A 26619-nucleotide genomic window follows, 5' to 3' on the forward strand; every position below is an offset into this window, starting at 1 on the left:
TAATCTGGACATAGGGGAGTGGGACCCTTGGAAGCACCAATCCTGAGCACATTAGAACAGAAGAGTTCTACTTTTTCTTCTCCGAACTGCCAGTGTACATGACGGGGTGAGGGAGATGGGGAGTAAATGTAGGAATCAAAAGGAATATGAAGAAACCCTGATGGAAATGATAATGGTTTGACCTTAATTCAAGAAGTAACGTTTTCAGGCTCTGGACACGCAGGCTCAGTGGCCATGGCTCACGGGCCCAGTCGCTCCGCAGCATGTGGGATCTTCCCGGACCAGGGCACGAACCCGTGTCCCCTGCATCGGCAGGGACTCTCAACCACTGAGCCACCAGGGAAGCCCAAGAAGTAATGTTTAAAATGGCTAACATATGTCTCTTGTTAAAGTGTAGCACTGGAAGAGGAGTAGGACAGAAGACATTCTGGACAAAGTAGGAAGGAGGTCCTCAGGGTTGGCATTTTGCACTAACAGCTGTTGTCCCAAGAAAAGGGAAATCACTCAAAAGGTGCCAAAGACAAGAGGAGTGCCTTGTTGCACTCTCTCAAGGATATCTGTTATCATTTAAAAACTAACTAAAGACACCCCACCACACAAACTCTCCTAGCATTTTTCATCCAAAGACGTCAAAAGCCCTTTCTAAATGTTATCCTCGTGATACCTCTGTGAGGTAGGTAGCATAATTCTAATTTTTATTCAAGCTAAGGCACAAATAGAGCCTGAGTTGCAAAAGTGGTCTGGAATTTTGTTCACTGCAACACACTTCCTTCATTTTGATGTAGGCAACTCAAGACACACTGCTAGGAAATGTCCTTAGAGAAAGTAGACCTAAGAGCCAAACAAAATCATTCATGACTCTGGGAAAGCGGCACTCTAACACTCACTGATGGTGTCTTAGGAGACGCCCTCCACTGAAGAGTACTAATATGTGCAGTCCTGTTGAATATGGAGACCAAACCATCTATGATGACAGGAAAAAGGCTGAAGAAACAGTCTTCTTGTTTTCCCCCACTGTTGAGACCAGAACAGTGACAATCTTAAAACATACCATCTAAGGAACTTCAGTCCTTAAGTCTCAGTCTTCACTGGTGTGGTAAAATTCTAAGACCTATATTTTGCTGATGATTTTGATGTTTTCGATCAGATACATTTCTACATCCTTGATCACAGACAATTCTCTTTTAGCATAACTGAATTATCTGTATAAAACATAATGCCAGGGTCTGAAGCAAACAATACATCCAGTCAGCATACATTGGTTCTATATATTTTGAGAAACACTTGAGTACACAAAGAAAGCGTGCAATGTTAAAGAGATGATTTGAACAATATTGTGGCTTGTCTAATGGAGAATCCAGTGTCCTTTCAGGAAACTGAAGATACTCAAAAGTTGCTCCCCAATTTCTATTAACAACCCTCGAAAAGTGAACATTTTCATTTGATACAAATATACAAATTTAAAATAAGTGCACAGTTCAGAATGGCCTACCATTTTCAGATTGCTTATGTGTCAGAAAATATACAGTCGATAAAAAAATACCAGAGAGTGGGGACAAAAGGCTCTCTGGAGCTGTACAGCAAAAATGAATATCACTTCAGTAGGTAGTGATCTCTGGAGAAAGTGGTGTCCTTAGAAACCAGTAGCACTGAAAGATAGCAGGTCACAAATCTGGTGATGGGGGATAAGACGCATAATAAGGCCCATTTTCCTGCAGAAAGAAACAAAGACAAGAACATTAAATAATAAGATCAATGTAATTGGGATTGTAAAATAAAGGGATTTAGAGCCAATGATCTAACGTATGGAAAATGCCTAGCACATGCCTGGCCCTGAGCAGGCCCTCAAGCCAACAGAGCCATTCCACTGGAGTCAGTCAGAGTTGGTATAATGTAGGCAGAGGTGATCAGGATGATGAGATTTAAAAATATTACCATTTATTGAACATTCTATATGCCAGACACTTAACCAGCACTTTTCTTTCATTATCCTTTTATAACCTCACGACGTAATGCCATAAGTAGGTAACATCCTCATTTTACAGAACAGGAAACTAAGGATCACACAGATGGCATCACTCACCTTAGGTCACCAAGCCGGCAACCAGGAGAGCCTGAATTTTAAATCCATGTCTATCCAAATCTAAAGCCCAGATTCTTTTTTTTTTTTTTTTAAACATCTTTATTGGAGTATAATTGCTTTACAATGGTGTGTTAGTTTCTTCTTTATAACAAAGTGAATTTTTTGTTAGGCTGTGTTGTCTTGCTGTGTGCCGAATCTCTGAGTTATGAAACAAAAATCATCATCAAGGAATTTAATAATTACAACTGTGTTGGCAGAAATGAGTCTCTCCATGACATGCCTGAGTGACGAGGCTTTTAACAATGACAGTTTTTAGGGCGTTCAAGATCAAGGTGGAGAATTGAATGCTAGAACTTTAATGTCAAATGTAGAAAGCAATAAATCAGTGTAAGGAAATTTTTTGACCTTATTTTGGCTAACTTTATCTTATAAAAATCAAGACAGTTAGCTTTATGGTAGATAGACCCAAAATTACATTTATGAGACTTAAGATTCATTTCTTGTTATTTAGGAAAGTATTTCCTTGACAAGTAACTTATTTTCCAGTAAACCATAAACAAAAAATGCTTCACATTAATGTAAGATAATAGTTAGATATGGAGAATGAAAGGTAGGAAGAAAACAGCATTGCTTTATGGCATATTTACATTATAGTTATGGAGCATTAAATCCATCCAGTCTTGAACATAATAGGCAGTTAAATGTTATTTGAGTGACTAAGTGAATCAAAAGCTCTGCCATTCTTCAGAGCAGATGCTCTGGAGGAGAAACTGATCCTGGGACCATAACCAGGAAAACAAGAGAATATCTAGGAAAACTTACTTTCTTCTTTTTTTCTTTTCTTTCTTTTTTTTTTTTTTTTAACTTTCTGATTATACATCTGACCGGGTTAAAAAAAAATTCAGTAGAAACAAATCTAAAGATTGGCTACATTTTAGGATACTTCACTAAAATTAATGAAAAATGTTTTTTGTATTTTAGAATTTCCTACCAGGATCTGTTAAACTAATCACTCCAGTATCCTCAACAGGCATAGAAGCTATGCTTAAGAAACATGCCTGAAGAGAGAAATCTATCCTGAAGTTCAACTGAAAAGAAATGGTTCACGATCCATCTTTAAGATTTCTCCATTCCATTCCACTACGGTATTTTTCTAGGCTTCCTGTATCTACATTAAATTGTGATAAAGTAAGAAGGGAAAATCTAATTCTTAATGCTATGAAATAAAGCTTTTATATTAGTCTCACACTGTGGAAGAGACTGCCGAGCAATCGAATACTTTCTCTATTTCTGGAAACAATCACAGAATTTTGAAGAATTGTTACCAGGTAAATCTCTACACTCTCTTCTTTGACTATAAGAGTGCTGACTAGCTCCCTTTCTGAAATGGTCTCAGTACCATTTTGATCCAGATAGACAAAAATTACCTTCTAATTACCGCCAAAGGTTCCTTTTAATCCTATAAAATTTATGTCACTAAGTCACAAAAGACCCAGAAAAATAGAAGCTCACTGCCAACAACCAACCACGTCATACCTTCACCAAGTAAAGGACTATGGGCAAAGCACACTTGAATACGATAATAAAACTGATCGACTCTACACTTGTTTCCTTTTCTCTAATCATATTTTTAATTCTTTCTAGCAAAGGAAAACTTTTCTTTACAAGGTACTATCCAACCACCTTCTAGCCTTTCACCTCAGTGTCCCGTGGGGCACCTCAAACCTAGCGTGTCACAAACTGAACAGACCACCTGTCTGTTTTCTCCAAGCCCGCCCCCCCCCCAGTGCTCTTCCTCCAAATTGCCTCTCTGGGATGGTGGCGACACCATTCTCCAAGTCTCCCAAAGCAGAAACTTTGTTAGTCACCTCAGGCTTCTTTCCTCCTTCATTCCTCCCAATGGCTGGCTGCTCAGTCACCATAATGCTGTGGATTCTATTCCCTAAAATGTCTACTTCTAACCATCTCTAAGCTCTTCAAACCCCTGCCATAACCACTACCACTGCCTGGCTCTAGTCTCATTTCTCCTCTGGCTTCCTCTGACAGCCTCTTATTTGTCTCCTTGCCTCCAGTTTTACCCTTGTCTGGTCCCTCTCTACACTGCGTTTTTAGCCATCTCTCTAAACAGGAACACAATGGCAGTTCTCCCTTGCTCAACATTCCCCACCAACTATGAAGGAGCCAAAGTACCACAGCATAATGTGCAAGGCTGCAGTGTATTTAGGGATCTGCCCTCTGCCTGCCCTTTCCACATCATCTCCTGACACCTTCTTCTGTTTCTTTCCTCTTTTTATTCCTCTCTTTGGCCTTTATATATAGATGGCCTGATATCTCAGTTTCAGAAAGCTCTAATACAGGTACAGAAAGATGATCCAGTGACCTAAGTGTTAGACTGTAGGTTATTTTATTTCATTTTGATTAATCACATTATTAATTAGGCCTGTATTTAATATATAAAATATCAAAAAAAACACTAAAAACACACACACACAGAACAAAAAAACAAAACCAAGCTTGAGTGCAGTGTTGATATTTAATGAAAGCCTGCTTTGTAGGCCCTTAAGTATACAGAAAATGTGTTGGCTTAAAAACTGCTCTTTTGGGGCTTCCCTGGTGGCGCAGTGGTTGAGAGTCTGCCTGCCGATGCAGGGAATACGGGTTCGTGCCCCGGTCCAGGAGGATCCCACATGCCGCGGAGCGGCTGGGCCCGTGAGCCATGGCTGCTGAGCCTGCGCGTCCGGAGCCTGTGCTCCGCAATGGGAGGGGTCACAACAGTGAGAGGCCCGCGTACCGCAAAAAAAAAACAAAACAAAAAAACAAAACAAAAACCCCCTGCTCTTTTGGGTTTTCTAACCAATACATCCTAACTTACATATTTCTACACCAGAAAATAAATGGTAAATCTGGATATTAGCTTTGAATCATCATTCCAAATTTTCGTATCAAAATGTCTTTCAGTGCCTTTCACATTTCCAGCTATCCATTTTTCTTTAAATATTAAGAAGAGTGATATATAGTTCAAAAAAATAATAAGGCAATTTTCTGCTTTAGCAATCTGCAAGAAATAAAACCGGACGCTCTTTTTTCTGCCTCCCATACCTTCAACAATCTTTGTATTTATGATCCAGCGACTCCAATTACAAATCCTCTTTGTGCAAAAGCAAAACATGACATTTTGTTAGCCATTAGAACACATTAAATACTTTGCTCTTCACATAAAGTGTAACAGAAATCATAACTGAAGTCGTAGAAACGTTAGAGAGAAAATGTCTTGTAGGATACTTACTTTACTGTACATATGTTGTACAATAAAGGAAAAATAATTCATTTTAAGCTTAATATAACCTGCAAATATATTCTCTGATTCATGCATAAAAATATGCAATCAGCAATAATTAAATAAGGCAATTGATAACCTTTTGGCCAAGCGTGTTACTTACTTCTCTGTTTTTAACCACTAAAGTGATAGCGTGAATAAGTACAATGGAATAGAGCTTTGATGAAATTCTAGAGTAGTCCTTTCTTAGTGTTTAATAGATTCATAAATGTATCTGTAAGGAATAATGTATTGGTTGTCACTTATACAAACTTTTAGCAAAATGAAACTTCTCATAGGGTAAAGACTAGGATAGGTGACCTGGCTTACAATTAACGCTGAAAATGTCGGACACCAACAGATTCTTCTGGCTCTATTTATGTAGATGAAAAGCCATTCAGTCTTAACAAAATTAGGGAGAGGTGTGTCTCAAAGGTGGTGGAAAACTGACAGTACAAGCAAGGATTGGCTATAAACCTACAGCAGAAATATTTCCCATTGAAAAGTTTACTGGGGGAAAGGCGCCCCCCTTAGAGTCAAGCATTTTCCTAAAGTTACCATAGGAAAAGAATGTCAAACGATACTATCAATTTTATTAAAACACATTAATTGCATTATCATCTTACAATGAAAAGATGATGTGCTCAGACGCACTTGCACCATAAACTAGTTAAGATAATACACCAGGTAAGGGAGAATTCCTGGTACTTCTTACCCTGGCATCATATTCAAGGACAAAAGGAGGAAAGTCGATCTGTTCTGGCGAGATGGCAGAAAACAGCTGGTGGAGGCTGTCCACATGGTGGATTTTGTCCTTCAGTCCTGAGACAGAAAAGGTGGTAAAAAACCATGTTGATACCTGATTAATAGAAGAAAAAAAAATAGTTTAAGCTGGTGGCCTGAATTGGAAATATACACGATTTTGAAAATTTATGCTAGATAAAAACTATTTCAAAATTGAAATTGATATCAAAGAAATCTTCTAATAAGCAGTGTTTTTCAAGGTGCATGTTGGAGTGCATCAGTGGATTATGCAATCAGTTTAGTGGATTGTGAACAGTATTAAAAACAACAAAAAGAAACGTGCTAGAGCAACAATGACTAGGGAATGTAGCAAGATGAGCTTTGTCTCATGAAGCTTCAGTTTCTGTTACATGTCTATGTGCTCCAGTGCATGTCATGCGTTGGGATGTAACATAATATGCTTCTTACTGTGGGCTGTGGTCAAAACCACTGCATTATCTGATGGAAGAACTGATTCACTGGTACTCTGAAAATGGTTAACATCTCCAAATCTCATAAACTCTTTTCATTACTTCAAATGAGACTGAAAATTTTTGCCAAGTTTTGAGACATTTATTTTTCTGTTGACACTTGGCATGCAGTCTCTTTCTCAGTCAAAGTGAATCTTCTGTAGACGTGGAGCCACCTTTGCTCATTTCACTCCATGACACTGCAATCTTTCTATAAAAGCTAGTCTGCAAAATTTGTTGGTTCCAAAAAAAGAGAGAATTCTTGATAGCAAACTATACTGGCAAACTATACTGGCATTCTAGCTAAACAATAGCTAGAATTTACAAATTCTTGTTCATCTATCCAAACTGGCAATCATAATTAGTCATGTTTACCAACGGCTTATACAACAGTTCTATGAGGTAGGTACAATGTTACTGCTATCCTCATTTTATTTACAGAAGGTAACAGATGCATATGAATTCTCAGTGCACTGGCATAGTACATTCCAGTATATAACTGGGTACATTACAAATACAGTACATGCCACTTTGGGCACTTGCCAATCGTTTTTTAAATTTCTCTTTGACACCCTATCATGTTTTCCAGTGGTTGCTCCAAACCTTTCACATATTCCTGGTCCCTAATACAACATACTGTCTTCATACCTACTTATGAGAAAAGGCATGGAATAACAGAGACAACACTACACTTATCTCTATCAGAATCTTATCCAAACTTCCAAGACTCCGTAGAGACTCATCTCTACCATTATTTCTCCCTTACAGCTCCAAACAGATTATCCCCTCTACTGAATTCACATAACCTTATAACTCTCATTTATAGCACTTATCTTACTTCATAGGAATATAAGTAGTTTCTTATATTCACTTCTATAATTTCCCTAGTAACTTGGCAGACAATCATAGAATGGTCTAAAGTTTTAGAAGGTACAGACAGACCATGCATCCTCAAGTATTTGAAAAAGAACGAATGAATGAAGATAAGGCCTATTTCATACTGAGTTTCATGGCCTGGCTCACTAATCTATTTCGGCTATACTACCAATGACTGTTATAAGGCCTCAGATATTAACATTACCCTCTGTATCCTCTCATCTTACCAAGCTTATTTGGAGTGTGGTGGAGGGGGCGGGAGGTACTCGGCCTTTCTAGAATCAAGTGAGTTAATTTAAATCAGATTAGATTGTCACTTAATTACACTCCAATCCCCAGTTTTTTACATCAGTTTTTTTTGTTTTGTTTTCAAAGCACATGCTGTTATATACCTAATTGATACAAACTTCTGCAAACTAGATTAGGGGCTCTACAACCAGTTAGCTGATAAACTAGTAAGAGCTACGGAGAGACCATGGAGATTTTAGAGATTCTAGGAAGAGGTTAAGAAAATAAAGATTGTAGAGTCAGAATGGAGAAGAACCTTGCGGATGTGTCAGGAGATACACTGTGCAAGGAGTTACACATCGACTGGGAATCTACTATGTGCTAAGCATTGGGCACAGCTGTAGGTGATACAGGGTAACAGTGACCTGGCCATTCCTCTAATGGGGGCTTAGACTCTAGAAAAGGAGCCAGCTTATAAGCATAGTAACAACTTCCTAAGGCAAAAAGTACTAAATGCAATGAATGGCCCAAAGAAACACATGAATACCTATCACAGGCAAGGAGCTGTGCTACGTGGAAAAAGGTATAAAATTACGGAACTAGAAGGGACTACACAGGGTATTTGTGTTCCACTGTCTCTTACCTCAGTACCTTTTTACATGCTGCTCGTTTAGTCCTGAAACCCTTTTCCTCAATTCTTTGCCTGGCTAAGAACTGTCCTTCAGAGTTCAGGTCAGAACTCACCTCTGTGAGGAAGCTTTCACTGAGTACCTACACTCCAGCCAAAGCTGGAGAAGCAGCTTCCCCCTAAGTGTTCCAACAACACCGTGTTTACTCATATTACTACATAACTGACACTCTGTGTGGGAGTAGCTGATTCTCTCAATAGACTGAATTCCCCCGTGTGGGGATTCTCTTCTTCAATACCATATTTATAGGGATTTATAGGGTCTAACTAATGCTCAACATGAAAAGTAAGCAATTCAATATGTGTTGAGAGAATTAACAAATACTTTCTGGACTTACTACTTTAGTACTATTTAGGGATGGTCGAATATTCCTTCATTCTACAAAAACAAGTTGTACTTCAATCTGGGCCTCAGTCTCTTCAACTACAAAATGAGCAAGTTGGACTTCAATGATTTTTAAAGTCCCTCTTAGTTATACAGTTCTATGAAAGGACTCTTGACTATGCTGCATGTACTGACACGGTGAGCTGGTGGTGGTAAATTCAAAGAGAAGGCTGGGTTGGGGAAGAATGGGCAGTGATCTTAGGCACACACTCTTTGAAAGACAAACACATTTCTCTGTTGCATTTTCTCCCATTACCTCCTTTACATTCTTTAGGCATTAGCAAGAGAAAATTACTCAAAGTAGACAGAAGTGGAAACCCAGTTACAAGTTTTCCATTCAGGGAGACCCAAGAGCATTGTTTTCAGTTTTTTTCATTTTATTTTTATGTAGCTCAGCTTTTAATTTTCAATTATTTACAACGTAAGTCATAGATATACATTTATTTAGGTAAACTTGCTTTACTCAGTATCTACTATTTTAAAAAACTGAATTAAAAATTTGAAAATAGGCTGCTATGATATGCTGTGAGTGCTAGAAACTCTTTCATCCAATTATTCACAAATGCACAGCCAAGAACATGGGATCACAAGACAACATAAACTAGGAAAAGATTGTTCACACATGTACGCACTTAAGTCATCTACTACAGCCAGAATCAACAGTGGGTTTAAATACTATTAGTTCACGTTCTATTAGTGAACTTCAAGAAAGAAAAAGAGTAGTGATTTATATGAGCAGTCAACTTACCACGGTGGGTGGAGTGCCCTGGAAAAGATCTGAGAAGTACGGAAATCAGGACAGTGATTCTATTGTTTTATTATCCCTTGATTTCATCTCATTATTTTATAATTACAACCACTCCATTTACAGTTTTCGATTTAGTATAAAATAATGGTGGATTTCATTACACATGGATTTTATTTTCTCAATCCTTCATCATTTTCTCCGTCCCAAAATATTATGAAAGGTAACATAATGGCTTTCACTTCATACATCTGCTCTTCAGTCTCTGCCTACCCGCCATTTGCACTGACTTCTACCTGAAGCAATTCCGATGGTGTGACAACCAACGCTAGTGGCTCTAACACTGAAATTTCTGGTAATGTCTATCCATTGGTGTCCCAGTAGGGGAAAGATAGCTATTCACTGACTCTCTTGTGTGGGGAAGGAGGGGTTAAAGTCAGATCTTAGCGAACAGTGGCTATGTATTCTCGTAAGTCTGGTACAGAGGAACACTCTTTGGATAAGTCTGAATTTGACAAAAGTTAAAAAAGGTTTTTTTTTCCATTAAAAAAATTATGAAGATTCATAATTTGGATGAAAATTCCAGCATTCACTAAAGTTGAAAGAATTTTACAGGGGACACTGGTACAGAAATCATTCAGACGATCATTAACATTTTCCTTAAGTTTTCTTCATCACACATCTGTCTGTTCCTCTATGCATCTATTAACCCATCTTACTTTTTTGCTGCATCTCAAAGTAAACTGCAGACATCGGTAAACGTTCCTCAAATACAGCATTCATATCTTTAACTAGAGTTCAGTGTTCGTTCAGTTTGCTATAAAATTTACATTCGATGAAATACACAGATTTTAAGTGTACTTTTGCTGGGTAGACAGATGTACACACTTGTATTAGCAAAACTCCTATTGAGATACAAAACATTTTCATCACCCCAGAAAGTTCCCTCACGCCCCTCTTCCCAGAGGCAAACACTGTTTTGATTTTTTTTCTACCATGCATTAGTTTTGCCTGCTCTAGAATCTCATATAAGTGGAATTATACAGTATGACTCTTTTATGTAAGGCTTCCTTCACTCAGCATTAACGTTTTTAAGATTCCTTCATGCTGTTGTGTATATTAGTAGTATCGATGTTCTCTTTTATTGCCAAGAAATATTCCATTACAAGTATACAGCAGAGTTTAATTATTCATAATCCTATTGATGGACACCTTGGCTGGCAGTCACTGGCTGCTATGATTAATGCTGCAGTGAACATTCCTGTAGAAGTCTTTCTATGCACATATATTTCATTTCACTTGGGTAAATACCTAGTATTGGAATTGCTTGGTCACAGACATACTGAGTTTATAAGAAACTGTCATAACTTTTTTCAAAGTGGTCGCAGAAATTCACATTCTGACTTATACTGTAGGAGAATTCCAGTTACTCCACATCACTGGTAATATCTGGTATTGTCAGTTTTTTAAACTTTAGCCATTCTGGTGGCAGTGCAGTGACATCTCATGCAGTCTAAAAAAAAAGTTTTATTAAGATATACCCAACTTACAATAAACTGTACATATTTAAAGGATAAAATTTGTTAAGTTGTGACATTACGTATACACCCATGATACCGTCATCACAATCAAGAAGATGAACACTGGGAGCTCCCCGGTGGCCCAGTGGTTCAGATTCCAGGCTTTCACTGCTGTGGCCCAGATTCAACCCCTGCTCGGGGAACTGAGATCCCACAAACCACACGGCACAGCCAACGACAACAACAGCAACAACAAAAAAAAAAGAAAGAAAATGAACATACCCATCACTCCTACACGTTCTCAGGGTCCTCTGTAACTCCTCCCTCCCGCCCCTCCTCCCTGTCCACAGGTAACCACTGCTCTACTTTCTGTAGAAAAATTATACATTAGTTCATATTCCCTAGAATTTTATATGAAGGGAATTACATAGTATGGACACTCGTCTGGTACGTACACGCTTCTTTTATTCAGCGTAAATATGTTGAGATTCATTTGTGTTGTTGCATAGATCGACAGTTCATTCTTTTTTTTATTGCTGAGTAGTATTCTATTGTATGGATATACCACGGTTTGGTTATCAGTCCTCTCAGTGATGAGCATATGGGTTGTTTCTAATTTGGGGCTATAACAAAAGTGCTATGAGCATTTGTATACAGGCAATGGATATGCTTTCATTTGTTTTGGGTAAGTATCTATCAGTGGAATGGCTGGATCACACAGTAGGTGTATGTTTAACTCTTTAAATAAGGCTGCTAAATTGTGTTCCAAACTTTCTATACCATTTAACGTTCTGATCAGCACTATTTGGGAGTTCCAGTTCTTCCACATTCTGACCAACATTTGATACACAGTCTTAAATTTTAGCCATTCTAATAGGAACGTAATATCTCGTTTTGGTTTCATTTGTACTTTCCTAATAAGTAATTGTGCTGAACATCTTTTCATTTGCTTATTTATCATCGTATATTTTCTTTGGTGAAGTATTTTGCACAAATCATTTTTTTCCATTTCTAAATTGTTTCCTTATTATTAAGTTTTGAGATTTCTTTATATATTCTAAAGATAAGTCCTTTATCAGATAAATGTTTTATTTACAAAGACTTTCTCTCAGGCTGTGGTTGATCTTTTCATTCTCTTAGCTATCTTTAAAAGAGCAGAAGTTTTAAATTCTAATAAAGTTCAATTTCTTTTATGGATTGTGCTTTTGGTGTTGTATCTAAGAAATATTTGCTTTACACTCAAGGTCACACAAAGCTTTTTCACCTATACTTTCTTCTAGAAGTTTAAAAAGTTTTGTTTTACATTTATGTGATACAAGATATAGATCAAAGTTCATTTTTTTTTTGGCATATGGATATCTAATTGGTCCAATATTGTTTGTTGAACAGACTAACCTTTTTCCACTGATCTGACTTTGCACTTTTGTAAAAAAATCAGTTATCCATAAATACGTGAATCTATTTCTGGATTCTTAATTGTGCTACATTGATGTCTTTGTCTATCTTCATGCCAATACCTCACTGTCTTGAGTACTGTAGCTTTAGAATAAGCATTGAAAGCAGGTAGTGTTGGTCCTCTAACTTTGTTCTTCTTTTCCAAAGTTGTTTTGGCTATTTTAGATTCTGTGCATTTTAATTGAATTTCTACAGAAAAAACCTTGTTGAAATTTTGACTGGGACTGAATTGAATCTATAGCTTTAGAAAGAATTGACAATTTAACAGTATTCAGTTTTCTAATCCATAAATACAGTATATGTATTCATTTATTTAATTTCTCTCATTAATCTTTTGCAGTATACATAACTTGCACAGTGTATTATACAAGTCTTTCATATCTTTTGTCATATTTATCCCTAAGTACTTGGTATTTTTGATGCTAGTTTAAATTATATTGCTTTTTAAATCTCAATTTGTTTCTTGCTAATATATATAATAGATTTTTGAATATTGATCTTAAACCCTGAAACCGTGCTAAAAGTTACTCATCAGTTCTAGTAGCATTTCTGAGGATACCATAGGGTTTTCTATATAGATAATCATGTCATCTATTAATGACAATCAAGACAGCATTATTTACTCCTTTCTAAATCTATATGCATTTTGTTTCTTTTTCTTGTCATATTACACTAGTTAAAACCTCCAGTACAATACTGAATACAAGTGGGGATAGCAGACATTCTTGCAAAGACATACTAAAAACCGACATACTCTTCTGTTTGTCTCCATTAAAGAAAAAATTTCAGTAGCTACTGGATGAATAAAAAAATAAATGGATGATGAGATTTTGGGAAATAGTCAAGCACTTCTTCCTTATGTGCTATAGAAGAAAAAATTAGCCACCTGCTGAGCATAACAAAGTTAACTTTTCCAATAAGGAGAAAGGTTAGGAAGGTTAATAATATATTATCTGATAAGACCATGTAATCAGAACTCAACTGAAAGAAGAGTAGGAAAGACAAAGTGATTTAATTGACTGTTCACACATTTTACTTTTTTTTTTTAAGCCTTGCCAAGCAGTGTTCCCATAAGCATAGCACTTTCTACCGTGCTGTTCTAACACTGAGGGACCAAAAAGAAATTTGCAATTTTTAAAAGAATTATTAAAATGCTTCATGCAAAATTTAAAGATGGTATTTCAATGACAGACAACAATTTTGTAAACAGTGACAAATCCCAAAGTGGAAAACATTCTCACTGAAGCCTTCACTCATCTTAGTTATGAAATTTAGTAAGGACTTTTCACTACTTATCTTACTTAATTTCTCCATAGTGCTTTAAAATAACTATTTCTACCATCTCTGATGCTTTTCCCATTCACTGGCTTCCACAGCATTAGCCAATCTTAGTTCTCCTGCTGCTTTTTGATTATTTCTTCTTGATCTCCTTCCCTGATCTCAGGGCTCTGTCTTTAGCTGTCTAAGTCTATGATTTTATAACACTTTTAAAGAGTTAAAGCTCTGTTTACTTGATTATGCTCTCAAATTTACATCCCAATCCATGGTCCCCACATCTGATGACACCTGGGAGTCATGGATGACACAATCCTTTCTCTCACCCGTACTCATTTAATAAATCACTAAATCCTGGGATTTTATACCCAAATAATAAGTCATCTTTTCTCCAAACTGCACTGATATATTCAGATTCTTCTTTTTTTCTTTGCCTAGACCAGGGGTTGGAAAACTTTTGCAAAAGCCCCTATAGTAAATAGGAAATATTTTTGGCTTCTTATATTAATATTATAAGAAAATTTCACTAGGCAGGCCTGAAGGCACCTGGAACAGTGCTATACTGGAGGCAGGACAACGTGAATACTGATTAGGTTGTTGCTGCATCCTTTGAGGTAAGAGATGATGGTGGGATGAACTAAAGTAGAGGCAGTGGGACTAAAGACACAGGCATAGAATTGGACAATAGTAAGCACACAGAAGTGATGCAATATGATGAGAATGAGGTAAGGCAAGTACCCAAGGATGCCTCCCTTGTTTCTGACTTAGGCATCTGGGTAGACAGTGGTCCCATTTATAAAGATAGGGAATACAAAAAGCAGTTTGGGAGGGAGTGGGAGATGATGACATGAGTAGTTCTGTTTTCAACATGTTGAACTTCAGGGGCCTGTAAAACATCTAAGTGAAGATATTTGATCAGAAGTTCAACAAGCGGGTCTAAGCACAGGAATGATGATGATGGCTAACATTTACTGAGTGTTTATTGTATGTCAGATAATGTTTTAAGCGTTTTACATGTACTAACTAATTTCATCCTTCTGACAACTACACAAGGTAGGTACTACTCTTATCCCCACTTTACAAAAGATGAAATTAAAGCACAGAGAGGTTACATAACTTGCCTGAGAAAACAAGTTGGTAATTGGTAGAGGTGGGATTAGAACCTACATTACCTGAATCTCAAATCCATGCTTTCACAAACATTAGACTTTACTGCCTCTCCAGACATATACTTGGGAATTGCATATATTTTGGAGGGTTGTTGAAAACACAGGAATGAAAAAAAAGAAGTACAGAATGAAAGAAGTCAGAGGATTTGGGGACACTAACACTCAAACGATGAGCAGAAAAAGAGGGAACCGCAAAGGAGACTGAGAAGGAGTGGCTAGAAGTAGAAGAAAAACTAGGCAGGGTAAGTTTCAAAGAAGCCAAGACAAAGTGTTTCAAGGGAGAAGTGATAACTGTGCTTAAGGGTATAGGGAAAAGAGAAATTACTGGTGTTTTCAGCGTGAGCAGCTTTAGTTGCCATAGTGGGATCTGAACCAGACTGGAGTAATTTCAGGTGTATGACAAATGGAGATGGTGAGCAGAGGGCACAGATTACACTAAAAAATTTTGGTTGTAAAGGGGAAGAGAGATAAGTGGAGGCTTTAGAATGTTTAAAAATTGATGAGTTAGATCCAGAGAAATGGGAGATAAGAAAGAGGATAATTGCTGAAGAGAGGTTCCTGAGGACAGGGAAAATATTCAATATATGTGTAGAGAAGAGTGTAGCCTCTGGAATTCAAATGCCTAGATTCAAATCCAGCCTTTGCTACTTTACAGTTGCTTAGTTTGCAAAAGTTACTTAATCTCTCTAAGCATCCATCATTTGCCTATCCAATGGGAATAATACTACTATCTACTTCATAGATATAAGGCTTAAACAAGATAACTCATGGGAAGAACTGGCACACAGTAAGTGCTTAGTAAACATTAGCTATTATCACTATGGGATCCAGAGCACAGGTAGAGGGACTGCCCTTCATTAAGAAAGAACACACTTCTGTGATAGAATAAACAGTGGCAATGATAGGAAGAGATGGCACGTTAAGTTTGGGGTGGGAGGGAGAAGACAGGGAGCTCCTCAGTGATGTTTTCTATGTTCTCAGTTAAGAATGAGGCAGGGCCATCTGTTGCAGTGAGGAGCTGCTGGTAGGACAGAGCTTGAGGGGAGCACACAGCCATGCTGGGACACTGTTCAGTGAAGCATCAAAGGACTGCTAGCAGTGAATGCCCCACGAGTCTGTTGAGAAGCCCAAATTCACATGGCTCTATGATTTCTCCACCACTGCTCAGCAACCCAGATACAGGAGTGAAGAAAGCAGAATGATGGAATAGCTCAAGATCAGGTTTGGATGGGCAAGTGTGATGGAAGGCTAAGAGGTCATAGGTTATTTTAGACATAGGTTATTTATTGACAAGAGTGGCTGAAGTGATGGAACATGAGTTTTAGGCTGGATAGGGAAGAAAAATAAAGATTAAAAAAAAAAAGAAGATATTTTCAGAAAAAGTAAAAGGACCAAAGGACTAGATATCTTGATGAAATCAAGATGCAGGATTAGATATTAGGGATGTAATTATGAGCAAGATAGTTATATAATACCTCTCAGAGATCTGGCAGGCTAACACATAAGGTAGAAAATTAAACTAGTAATTAGAATTAAAAACAACAATAAAGGAAGACTAGAAAATCTTAAGGAAGTACAATGCAGGAGTACCTACTAGTGGCAGGATTGATCAGAGAGGTTTTTTTTACAGAAAGTAAATGTTGACCTGAGCTCTGAAGGATAAACAGGAGTTAGCCAGGAGCAAGGGCAGAAAAAAGCCCAGATTAACAAAGAGCATGAAGAGGCAAGGACTGAGGGACTAAAGGCCTGTAAAGGTCGCCTACAAAGATACTGGAGTTACATGGGACCAAAATAGGACCACAACTCAAGATCACTTAAAAAGGAAGGGTAAACAAAGAAATTAGCAGTCACCACGGTGATAGCAAGAATTAAGATGATGAAATATATCCTAATATGCATGTAGTGCACTTAAATTCAAGATTTAGCTAAAAAGAAAAATACCGTACCTTTGAACGAAATGTTGGATGCACAAAATAAACAGCCTTCAAATTCCTCTTGTACCTGATTCAAAATCAAAAAGAGGGTCAGTATAAGCCATGTCTAAAACCAGTCACCATTATGAACAATTAACTCTTTTTCCAGGTGTTTAAAAGCAGGAAAAAGTTTACACATGAATTTACTTTGATACAAAATAAACTGGAGTTAAGGAGGGCCTATCATTAAAATATCCAATCTAAGTAAAATAAAAATCTTAGTTACATGAACTATCCTTTCACAAAATACAAAACGATGTTTGCTATTGCTTAATATTCGGAAAGAAAAAAGCTGCTTTCCCCCTTCATAATTTGAGAAGATAACTAACTTGACATCAACAACATCGTAGAGTTTCTTCAGGAAGTCAGAGTCCAGGTGATTGTATTCGCTGGTCAGTGTGTGAAAATATACTAATACGTATTCCTTCACAGCAATGTGATCCATTACATGGATAAAATATAAGAGAGCCTAGAAGAAAAATAAAGATAATGATCATTTTGTACAGTAGTCTATTTCACAGATGCCAAGAGAGAAAAAACCCAGAAGATTAATCTGCACCCCAGGCACTGCAGAGAGTACCTCTTTAAAAAGATCTTCAGGGGAAGTGTCTCATGCCAGTGTTTAGTAGTGCACATAACGCTACAGTATGGTCCCTTTCTGTCTTGTTCTAAGTGATGGAGGAGAACCACCAGTCTCCGTCCTTTCAAACAACTCTTCACATACTCAAAAGAGCTCTTCAGTCAACTACCAGGTTTTCTCTCTCTGGAATAATGGTATCAAAACCATTAGAGGGAGAATTTCTAGACTTTTAATCATTCTTGAAGGTTCTACCTGCATTCAGTGAAAGTCTTTGCAGTCTCCACTGAGAAACGGACTAATGGCTCTCACGTAACCAAGAATTACTATAAAAGGACGTTAGAAGTGCTGCCTCACATGGCTCACTTTGAGGGCTAATTTTGTTAGCATCTTTGACATTGAACTGAATGAGGAAAATGAAAACAGGTTTAGTGAGCAGACGGCAGTGGGCTGGGCAGCACTTCCCTGCTCTGCCTCAAACTTAATGTGACCTGGATCAGTTAGAGGAATATGCCATTACAAGAAGGATGAAATTTAAGAGAAACATTAAACACAAAGCAGAGACACGATAATAACCATGCTGGGCAGGACCAGCATGACCCGGTGGTGTAGCTATAAACCATGACAAAGAGGAAGTTAAGAGGTAACAACTGAAGGATTACTATCAAACAGGTTATTTCCCCATTCCTCCTCAGGGGAGTCCTTGGCATTAACTTGAATGGACTAACATGGATTAGTTAGCATGGGTCCAACTGCTACCAGAGCAGACAGAGGAGGGCACTAAGGAAACACAGTACCTTTCCAGTTGCTACCTGGTTTGGACTTCACAATATATATGAAATGATACACCACGAACATCCAGAACACCATGTAAGTACACACCAGAATCAAAGGCAGGGGTTTACGCTTTTATTGGTATCAATCACATTATTAATGCTGAGAATGAATGCCATACTGATTATCAGTTGTTTTTTTCCCCTATGTGTATATGTGTGTGTGTATTTTTATTACTATTTCTGCTCTTGCCAGACTGCTTCTGGTCCTCTTTCTATCCACTCACCACCTCCTCCCCAAGGCAATCAAGATATCCATTTTCAGCTTCAAATTCCCCGTCTTTAGCTTGAATCTTTTTCATTATAAAAAAGTACAGCCATATGACAGAAAAATGTAGAAAACAAATTCTCCTTAAAACTATGAGATCCATTTTGAGATACTGATATGCATAAACTCGCACCATGCCCCCCTCCCCCACAAAAAGGTCAATGTACATACAAGGTGTTATTTCTTCTCCTACTGATATTATACCATAAACATTTCTCTATAGTACTTGCCTCTATAACCATAATTTTTCAGGGTCACAGAACATTCCATTTGTGGATGCATAATAATTACCTGTTAGGAATTTAAGTTATAATTTTGGGCCACAAATGAGCCTGTGAGTAACATGCCCGATCCAGGGCTTCCACAGTTTTTTTTACCCAAACACCAGTGACCAGGAGTTTAAGGGCTTAGCCAGATAAAATTATCCCCTTTTGCACAACTGTGTTTTATCTTAAAATTGTATTTAATTTTTACACTTTTGAGTACATTTTTTTTTTTTTTACTATGGTTAGGAATTATTTATTAAAGTGATTCTCCTCCTTTGCAGTCTGTGTCTATTACAATTGTTCTAGGAAGATCTACATATTTATCCCATGGATTCAGTTGTCCCTTGCCCAAGTATTCCAATTTGGGCAATTTCTGGGCCTATAGCTACTTTCAAACCTAGAATTATTTTCTTAGTACAAATTCTCGGAAATGGAATTAATGGGTCAGTGGGCGTGACCACTTTGACAGTTTCAATTCATCTTTGGTAACAATGATTATTATTTAAAAGTAATGGCTAATTTTGATGACAGTCTCAGCTGGAACACGCAGGGACAAGAAAACTCCCCCGCCTGACATGGAGGAGGAAATGACGACAGAAGCGTGACGTCTACTCAGAATGAGGAAGAAGGTGGTCTTCTCCCCCTCACCACTTTTCCTTTGATTATAAAACTGTAGCCCACTAAGGTCTCGGGGTGCAGCACCTTCTTGCCCACCCGCCTGTAAGCCTCACAAATGTCCTATTCTAATAAATCACTTCTTATCTATCAAAAAAACAAACAAAAAAAGTAAAAGTAATGGCTAGTTTTGAAGGTGAAAAAAGAGATCTCACTTTTTTTGTTTTTTACTACTAATCAGGTTGAACACTTTGTTTACCAGTAATACCATTTCTTCTGCTATGAATCATCTATTTCTGTCCTTTACCTCCAAAAGAAGGGATTACGAAATTATGACATCTTGGGTTAACTACTTCTTCTCTTCAGAGAGATAAAAGAGTTAATGTTTCTTGTTTCAAGAAAAGCAGAATTTGATTATTAGTACACTTATAATACAGAATGAGTCCAACCAAAAACTTGCCAGTTACATCATATCCAAAACAAAGCAGCTGCATTTTTGGAGATCACAGTATGGCAATTCAGTATTTCCGTTTCTCCCAGAGCGCAAAACCAAACCCCTTACTGAAATGCTATGTGCCAACTTGCAGAATCAGGGCTGCTACTCTATCACAGATACACAATTCTGTCTCATATTCTAAGCCCTGATTCCAAATTCATGTCCTACTTATTTTTTAAATCAACATTATTTATAAAACAAAGCTTTTTAATGGCTTACCTTGTCCATATCTATTAATGTTACAGGAATGTTTCTTCCAACTACCACCATTACTGTGCGACCACAGTTATCAACACCTACAAACAGGAAATGTAATCAGCACCCAGAAACCTTATTCCAAGAATATTATCTGTCCTGGGCTCTGACCTTATAAAAATATTCTACACAAATGTAAAAGACTGAAAACCAGGAACATAAGTTTTTCAGATTTCATCTTCAGACTTCTTTTAGTATGTGGAAAACATCGCCTTTCTTTTCTTTTTTTTTCCAGCTTCATGAAGTTTTGATGACTGCCCTTACTTTTAAGATAAGCCCTCTTACAGGTTTTAAATCAGGGACAGCCAAAGGTAATGTTGAGGGTAAAGATTTTTTTATAAATAGCTTTTTGTTTAAGCATACTACAACTTTTAATAACATCAGTGATCCAGGAAAAACTAAATGGAACTCAAATCTGAAAATTAACAAGTACTGCCTGGAAAAGAAATATAAAGGGGGAATCTGATAACTTTTACTGTCTCCGTTATTTATTTATGTAAGGTTTGAATTTTGTACAGCAGGATTATGGTACTTTTAAAAGTAGAAAAAAATCAAAAGATAGGAAAAAGGACACTGAGAAGAAATGAAGTTGGCCAATGTAGAATTACTAGCTGAAAATCTTATAGGTTGAGATGCTATTTTGCAGATCTTGATGATGAGCAAAAACTATCTTCCATTGTACAAAAAAAAATCTATTCAGAGATAAAATGGACAAAATCAGAGAAAAGTGAAGTCTCTAATAGCATGCTAAGTAAGATTCTTAATCAGTAAAAGAATAAGTTACCATATCCTTAAGCTCACCTGTTTGGTATAAGGCTTTTAGAGAAGCAATATCAGATAGATCCTCAGATCTTGCTTGACACAACCAGCGATTATAACTAGAGAAATAAAGGATATAATTATTATAATAAACAGTTGTAAATTTATAAATGAGACCTGTTTTTATCTGTCTGTGTTCCTAAAGAATAATGTTTTATTATAATGAGAAAGGAGTTAAAGAGGCTGTTACACTATGCAGAATCTCTACTCTGTTATTGATTAAAAAAAAAATGAGTTACTGAGAAAGGAAGGTATTCACACTAGATGATTTTAAAAAATCCTTTATGAGCAAATGAAGACTACTCATATAATTGGCTAAGATACCAAGTACTCTAACATTGTTTTTAAATACTATTATCTTCTCCTACTAAAAAAAAAAAAAAAAAAAAAAGCAAAGAAGGCCTAAAGCAATAGCAGTTCTCCACAACAGATGTTCACTAATTCAACAAAGATTTATTGAGTGCTTACTACACAAGAGGTATTGAGAATACTCTAGTGAACAGACATGGTCAGACCCTCAAGAAGTTTACTTTTCAGAAGAAAAACAGGTAAGTGTTGTACATGTTATGTTGGACCACAAAGAAAGTAGGTAATTTTTTCTGGGAAGTCCAGGCTTATTTAATGACTGGCTAATCAAAGTAGCTGTGCTGATACTCTATATACCAGATCATAAAGATGGCAGTTTGGCTTTGGCTAAGAGGATACTGAAACTGGAAGAAACGTAAAGATCTCAAAGAGTGGAAGCGATCTGAAAAAGGTCAAATAAATCTTAGAGTTACCAGTTAATGGTAGAGTTGAATTTGAAGTTGCACTCAAGTCTCCAGTTTGCTGGAAAGGTCAGTACTTTTTCTACTATTTCATACTTGCTTTCTTAAAATACAAAGTGCCACTTACTTAATTGTGAAAAAAGCTTTCAAGGTACCTAAATGCATGAAAAGCAACTTTGAAGCATCTAGGTCACATATGGCAATATCGCACAACATAAAAACAAACAAACAAAACTAAACCAGAAGAGAGGATACTTGGGTCCTCACGCTATCACTTTCTATGCAATCTCGGTAAAGTAGTTTCACCTCTATGGACCTCAGTTTCCTCACTTGCAAAACGGTGTTTCTGTAGGACACCTTTCAGCTATGAAGTATAATCACACACTAAGGATATTTAATAGGAAGTCTATTACATACGGATTGTAATCAACAAGTGATATGCTTGTAATCAACAAGTGATATGCCTGCTAGTTTCACAGAAATTGTTATTGTTTGTGAAAACAATACTTAGTATTGCATAGTTCTATAGTCTATGTTTTTAAATTTAGAAACGTGCCCACCTGTGCAAACTGAATTCAAAGACAATAACTTTTAATTTTAGTTTAAGATATAATTTGCAAGTCAAGAAAGGATCTGTGTTTATTGTAGTTCTCCCTATTCATATGTACTATTCCATATTTTCATACAGAGCTATTTCCGAGGTTATTTACACTAACTCCCCTATTGTCCTGCTTTCTAATTGTTTTATGATTAAGCCATCTCCACACATCAAGACTAAACAGAATAATATGTCTTAAATGCTTTATGAGCACCACCGGTCATGGCACAGAACATGTAACAGGAATTCAGTAAATATCTGTTATTTTCTATACTCTCTGTGTATTCATTAGCTCATTTTCAAAGATTTATTGTATAAATGCAATGCCTGCATCATAGCAAGGACTCAAATCTTTGTTGAATAAAATAATAAACATGAGTATTATTCAAGGTATTTTGGAGGCCTGAGAAGAATAATAAAAGGCCCTTGGCTTCAGAGTTTGAGGTTGAATATATGAGATAGACATATTACAAAGACAACTAACATTGTAATAAGACCCAGCGAGATAAGCAATACAGCAGACATCTAAATACTGTATCAATCAAGTATGTACGCTAAGGTGGGGACTGGCAGGGGTAGGAGTGGGGGTTGGGGGGGGAGTGAGCGGAAGTGGAGGCAAGGTCCAGGCCTGTTATAGAACTAACTTCTCCCTTCTTTATGTCACAAAGATCAGCACAAAGCTTTACCCGCTCACTGCAATATTTGTTTCTACTCTGTTGGACCTCAAGATAGGGACTATGTCTTAGTTGTCTCTATATTTCTAGCAAATTTCTAGGGTAGTTCCCGACACTCAGTAACTATGTATTCAATGAACTGTGAAAAAAAAAATTTTTTTTAACTGGAACTCAGATGTATGACTCTGGTCAAGTCACTCTTGGTGATCAATTCACCCTTCTGTAAATTAGAGGGATCAGACCAGATCAGGTACAAAATCATCTAAGAAATCATCTAAGAAACCTTAGAAGAATGATTCCTGAGGCCTTCCCACAGAGGTTCTGATTCAGGAAGTTTGGTGTGGGGCCTATGAGTTTTTAGCAAGCACCCCTGGTAATTCTAATGCTTATACACTTTATACTACGTTTCAGAAAGCTGTATCAGATAATTACCAAAACTCCTTTCAACTATAATGTACTGCTGAGAGACCACAGACCAGTGGTTCTCAAAGTGTGGTGCATAGTCCCAATACTTTTTCAAGGGGCTTTGCAAAGTCAAAACTATTTTCATAATAACACCAAAACATCATTTGTTTTTCACTGTGTTGACATCTGCACTGATGGTGCAAAAGCAACTGTTGGATAAAACTACTGCTGCTTTAGCATGAATTCAGGTGGAAGCACCAGATTGTACTAGTAGTCGTTGTGTTCTTAATTGCCAAAATACTCACAGGAAAAAAAAAGCCAGTTTCATTTAAGAATGTCTTTGATGAGGAAGAAAAAATTATTAATTTTATTCATTAACCCACGGAAATACATCTTTTTAATATTAATGTGTCACAAAATGGGAAGAACACACAAAGCATTTCTGCAGACCAAAGCATGAGGCTGTCCTGAAGAAAAGATCTAGTTGTTTGACTTGCAAGCTGAACCAGTTGCTTTTTTTCATGGAACACCGTTTTTCTTCAACTAATCACTGGCAGACAAACTGTGGTTATTTAACATGAGTATTTGGCAGATGTTTTGTCAAAAATGAATAAAGTGACCCTGCCATTTCAAGAAAAACAACCAACAGTATTTGTTACCAGTGATAAAATTTGAGCTTTAAAATACAGATATAATGTTAGAAAATTTGTATCCACCACCAGAAGCTAACAGTTTCTAATACTTAAGGACTTTTCTGATGAGATCAGTGGTGATATTATCAAATATAAGTTTTTGATATTGTGTAATGTAATGTGTCAATATTTGGAACAACTGAATAATTACGTGAGTCAATATTTTCCAAAAGACCAACACATCATGTTGTAAATTCATGCTCTAAATTCCTGTTATAAAATCTACTCAAAGTGCAGGATAAAACAACACATTGTAATATAACAATACAAAAATTCATAAATATGGTTTGAGATTCCATATTACAACATTATGAAACTATCATTATATGGAGTTATGGTGTAATATCAAAGAATATCCCCAACTATTTGAAAAGGCTATTAAAATACACCTTTTTCCAACTACGTATCTGAATGAGGTCAAATTTTCTTCATATACTTCACCCAAAACAAAGTATTGCAACAGTTTGAATGCTGACATGAGAATCCAGCTGTCTTCTATTAAGTCAAACATTAAAATATCTGCAAAAACGTAAAACACTGCATTTCTCACTGACTTAAAAAATAGTTATTTTTCATAAAAACATAATGGGTTATTTTTAAATGAATTAACAAATAATTTATCATACGATAAATATTAGTGGGTATAAGCCAGGTAAAAACAAAAGCTCTTTGGGGTCCTCAATAATTTTTAAGCATGCAAAGGGGACCTGAGACCAAACAGTTTGAGAACCACTGCCCTAGTCCAAAAAAAAGGTACCCAAATCTAGTTGTACATGAATCATGATGTGAAAAAGTTTTAAAATATATAGAGAGGCCAAATCCCAGTCATGTGAGGGAAAGCCCAGTCACTGTATTTAAAGAAAAATGTTTGCCAGATGATTCGTATACATGGCCTAGTTCAGAAACCACTGAAACTGTCATTCGACTGTGCTTGCCTTTAGAAAAGCTGTTCATTGGTGCCCCCTAGTGACTAATTAGCTTTTGTTCATGAAAATAAAAGGAGAACTGGACTTCCCTGGTGGTGCAGTGGTTAAAAACCCACCTGCCAATGCAGGGGACATGGGTTCGAGCCCTGGTCTGGGAAGATTCCCACGTGCCACAGAGCAACTAAGCCCGTGCACCACAACTACTGAGCCTGCATTCTAGAGCCCGTGAGCCACAACTACTGAGCCCGTGTGACACAACTACTGAAGCCCACATGCCTAGAGCCTGTGCTCCGCAGCAAGAGAAACCACTGCAATGAGAAGCCTGTGCATTGCAAGGAAGAGTAGCCCCCGCTTGCTGCAACTAGAGAAACGCCCATGTGCAGCAACAAAGACCCAATGCAGCCAAAAATTAATAAATAAATTAATTTTTTTTAAAAAAGGGAGAATAAAGTGAAGACCAGGAACTCAGGAAAAACAAAATTCTAATTCTATAAGGGACTCCGGAGATCGTCTAGTCTGACTCCCACTTTATACATGGAGACTAACAACCACCACACATCATTACAGTATAGTGTGATAAGTGCTAGGCTATCCTTTGGTTAAGTACAGGATGTAAAAAAAAAAGAAAAAAAAAAGCATACGGAGGAGGCATTGATTCCAGACTTCTATTCTGTCTATTCCAACTTATCTCCAGGGAGATAAGTTTCTAGAGGCAATCACTTCTGAGCTTAAACCTGGAGAATGAGCAGGAATTGAAGAATAAGAGTATTCCAGGCAAAAGGGATGGCAAGTACCAAAGCTCAAAGGTAAAATAGACCATAATTTGCTCAGTATTAAAGAGAAGAGCAGTGACCAATTTTTAAGAGCTTGCTAAGTACCAGGTACTGTGCTAAGCTCATTACATTATCTTATTTAACACTCACAACGACGCTATGAGATGTTATCCCCTCAACCAACCCTATAAGATAATGAATATTAATCAATTATGGTGTATGATTTTTCCTTTCCTTTAACATTTTTTGAAAAGCAACTAGCTTTCCAAGGACTGTTTGTTAATCCTTGGACAAGCTTACCCAGAAGTACAAAAGCTGCTTTTCTTTATGTTTCAAAAAAGAGTTACTCAGAATTGCTTTAGAAAACACCTGAAAGAAATGGAATGGCTTTATAAGGTCCCTGGGATAAATCGGGGGAAATAAAGCTCTTTTAACGTTAATACAACCATAGATTATGCTTTAATTATAAATATAGTAATGTTAAGTAAAAACCTTGTGACTTGGTTTTTCCCTTCCCCTATTTTCTGCTTTTAGAATATAATCTCACCCAAAGACACTACAATCGCAGTAGAAAGAGTAGGAGCTCTGAAATCAGAGATGCATCTGAACACTGACTTCATCACATACTAATGGTGTCCACTGATAAATTAACTTTGAATTTCTGCATCTACAAAGTGGGGACATATCTT

General features: G+C 37.0%; 1 protein-coding gene across 1 annotated transcript in view; it reads right to left on the bottom strand.

Moving 5' to 3' along the window:
• Nucleotides 1-1152: 1152 nt before the first annotated feature.
• GDAP2 (ganglioside induced differentiation associated protein 2) overlaps nt 1153-26619 on the bottom strand; it is a 67596-nt gene continuing 42129 nt past the window's right edge. The window contains exons 9-14 of the mRNA XM_065880734.1: nt 21078-21154; nt 20241-20317; nt 17296-17435; nt 16940-16994; nt 6115-6258; nt 1153-1712 (exon numbers count right to left, since the gene is read on the bottom strand). Of these exons, the coding sequence (XP_065736806.1) occupies nt 1665-1712; nt 6115-6258; nt 16940-16994; nt 17296-17435; nt 20241-20317; nt 21078-21154 (541 nt within the window). The 3' untranslated portion in view covers nt 1153-1664. The remainder of the gene's footprint in view (nt 1713-6114; nt 6259-16939; nt 16995-17295; nt 17436-20240; nt 20318-21077; nt 21155-26619) is intronic.

The sequence above is a fragment of the Phocoena phocoena genome, chromosome 1 (genome assembly GCF_963924675.1).
Source record: "Phocoena phocoena chromosome 1, mPhoPho1.1, whole genome shotgun sequence".
In the NCBI taxonomy this organism is placed as follows: domain Eukaryota; kingdom Metazoa; phylum Chordata; class Mammalia; order Artiodactyla; family Phocoenidae; genus Phocoena; species Phocoena phocoena.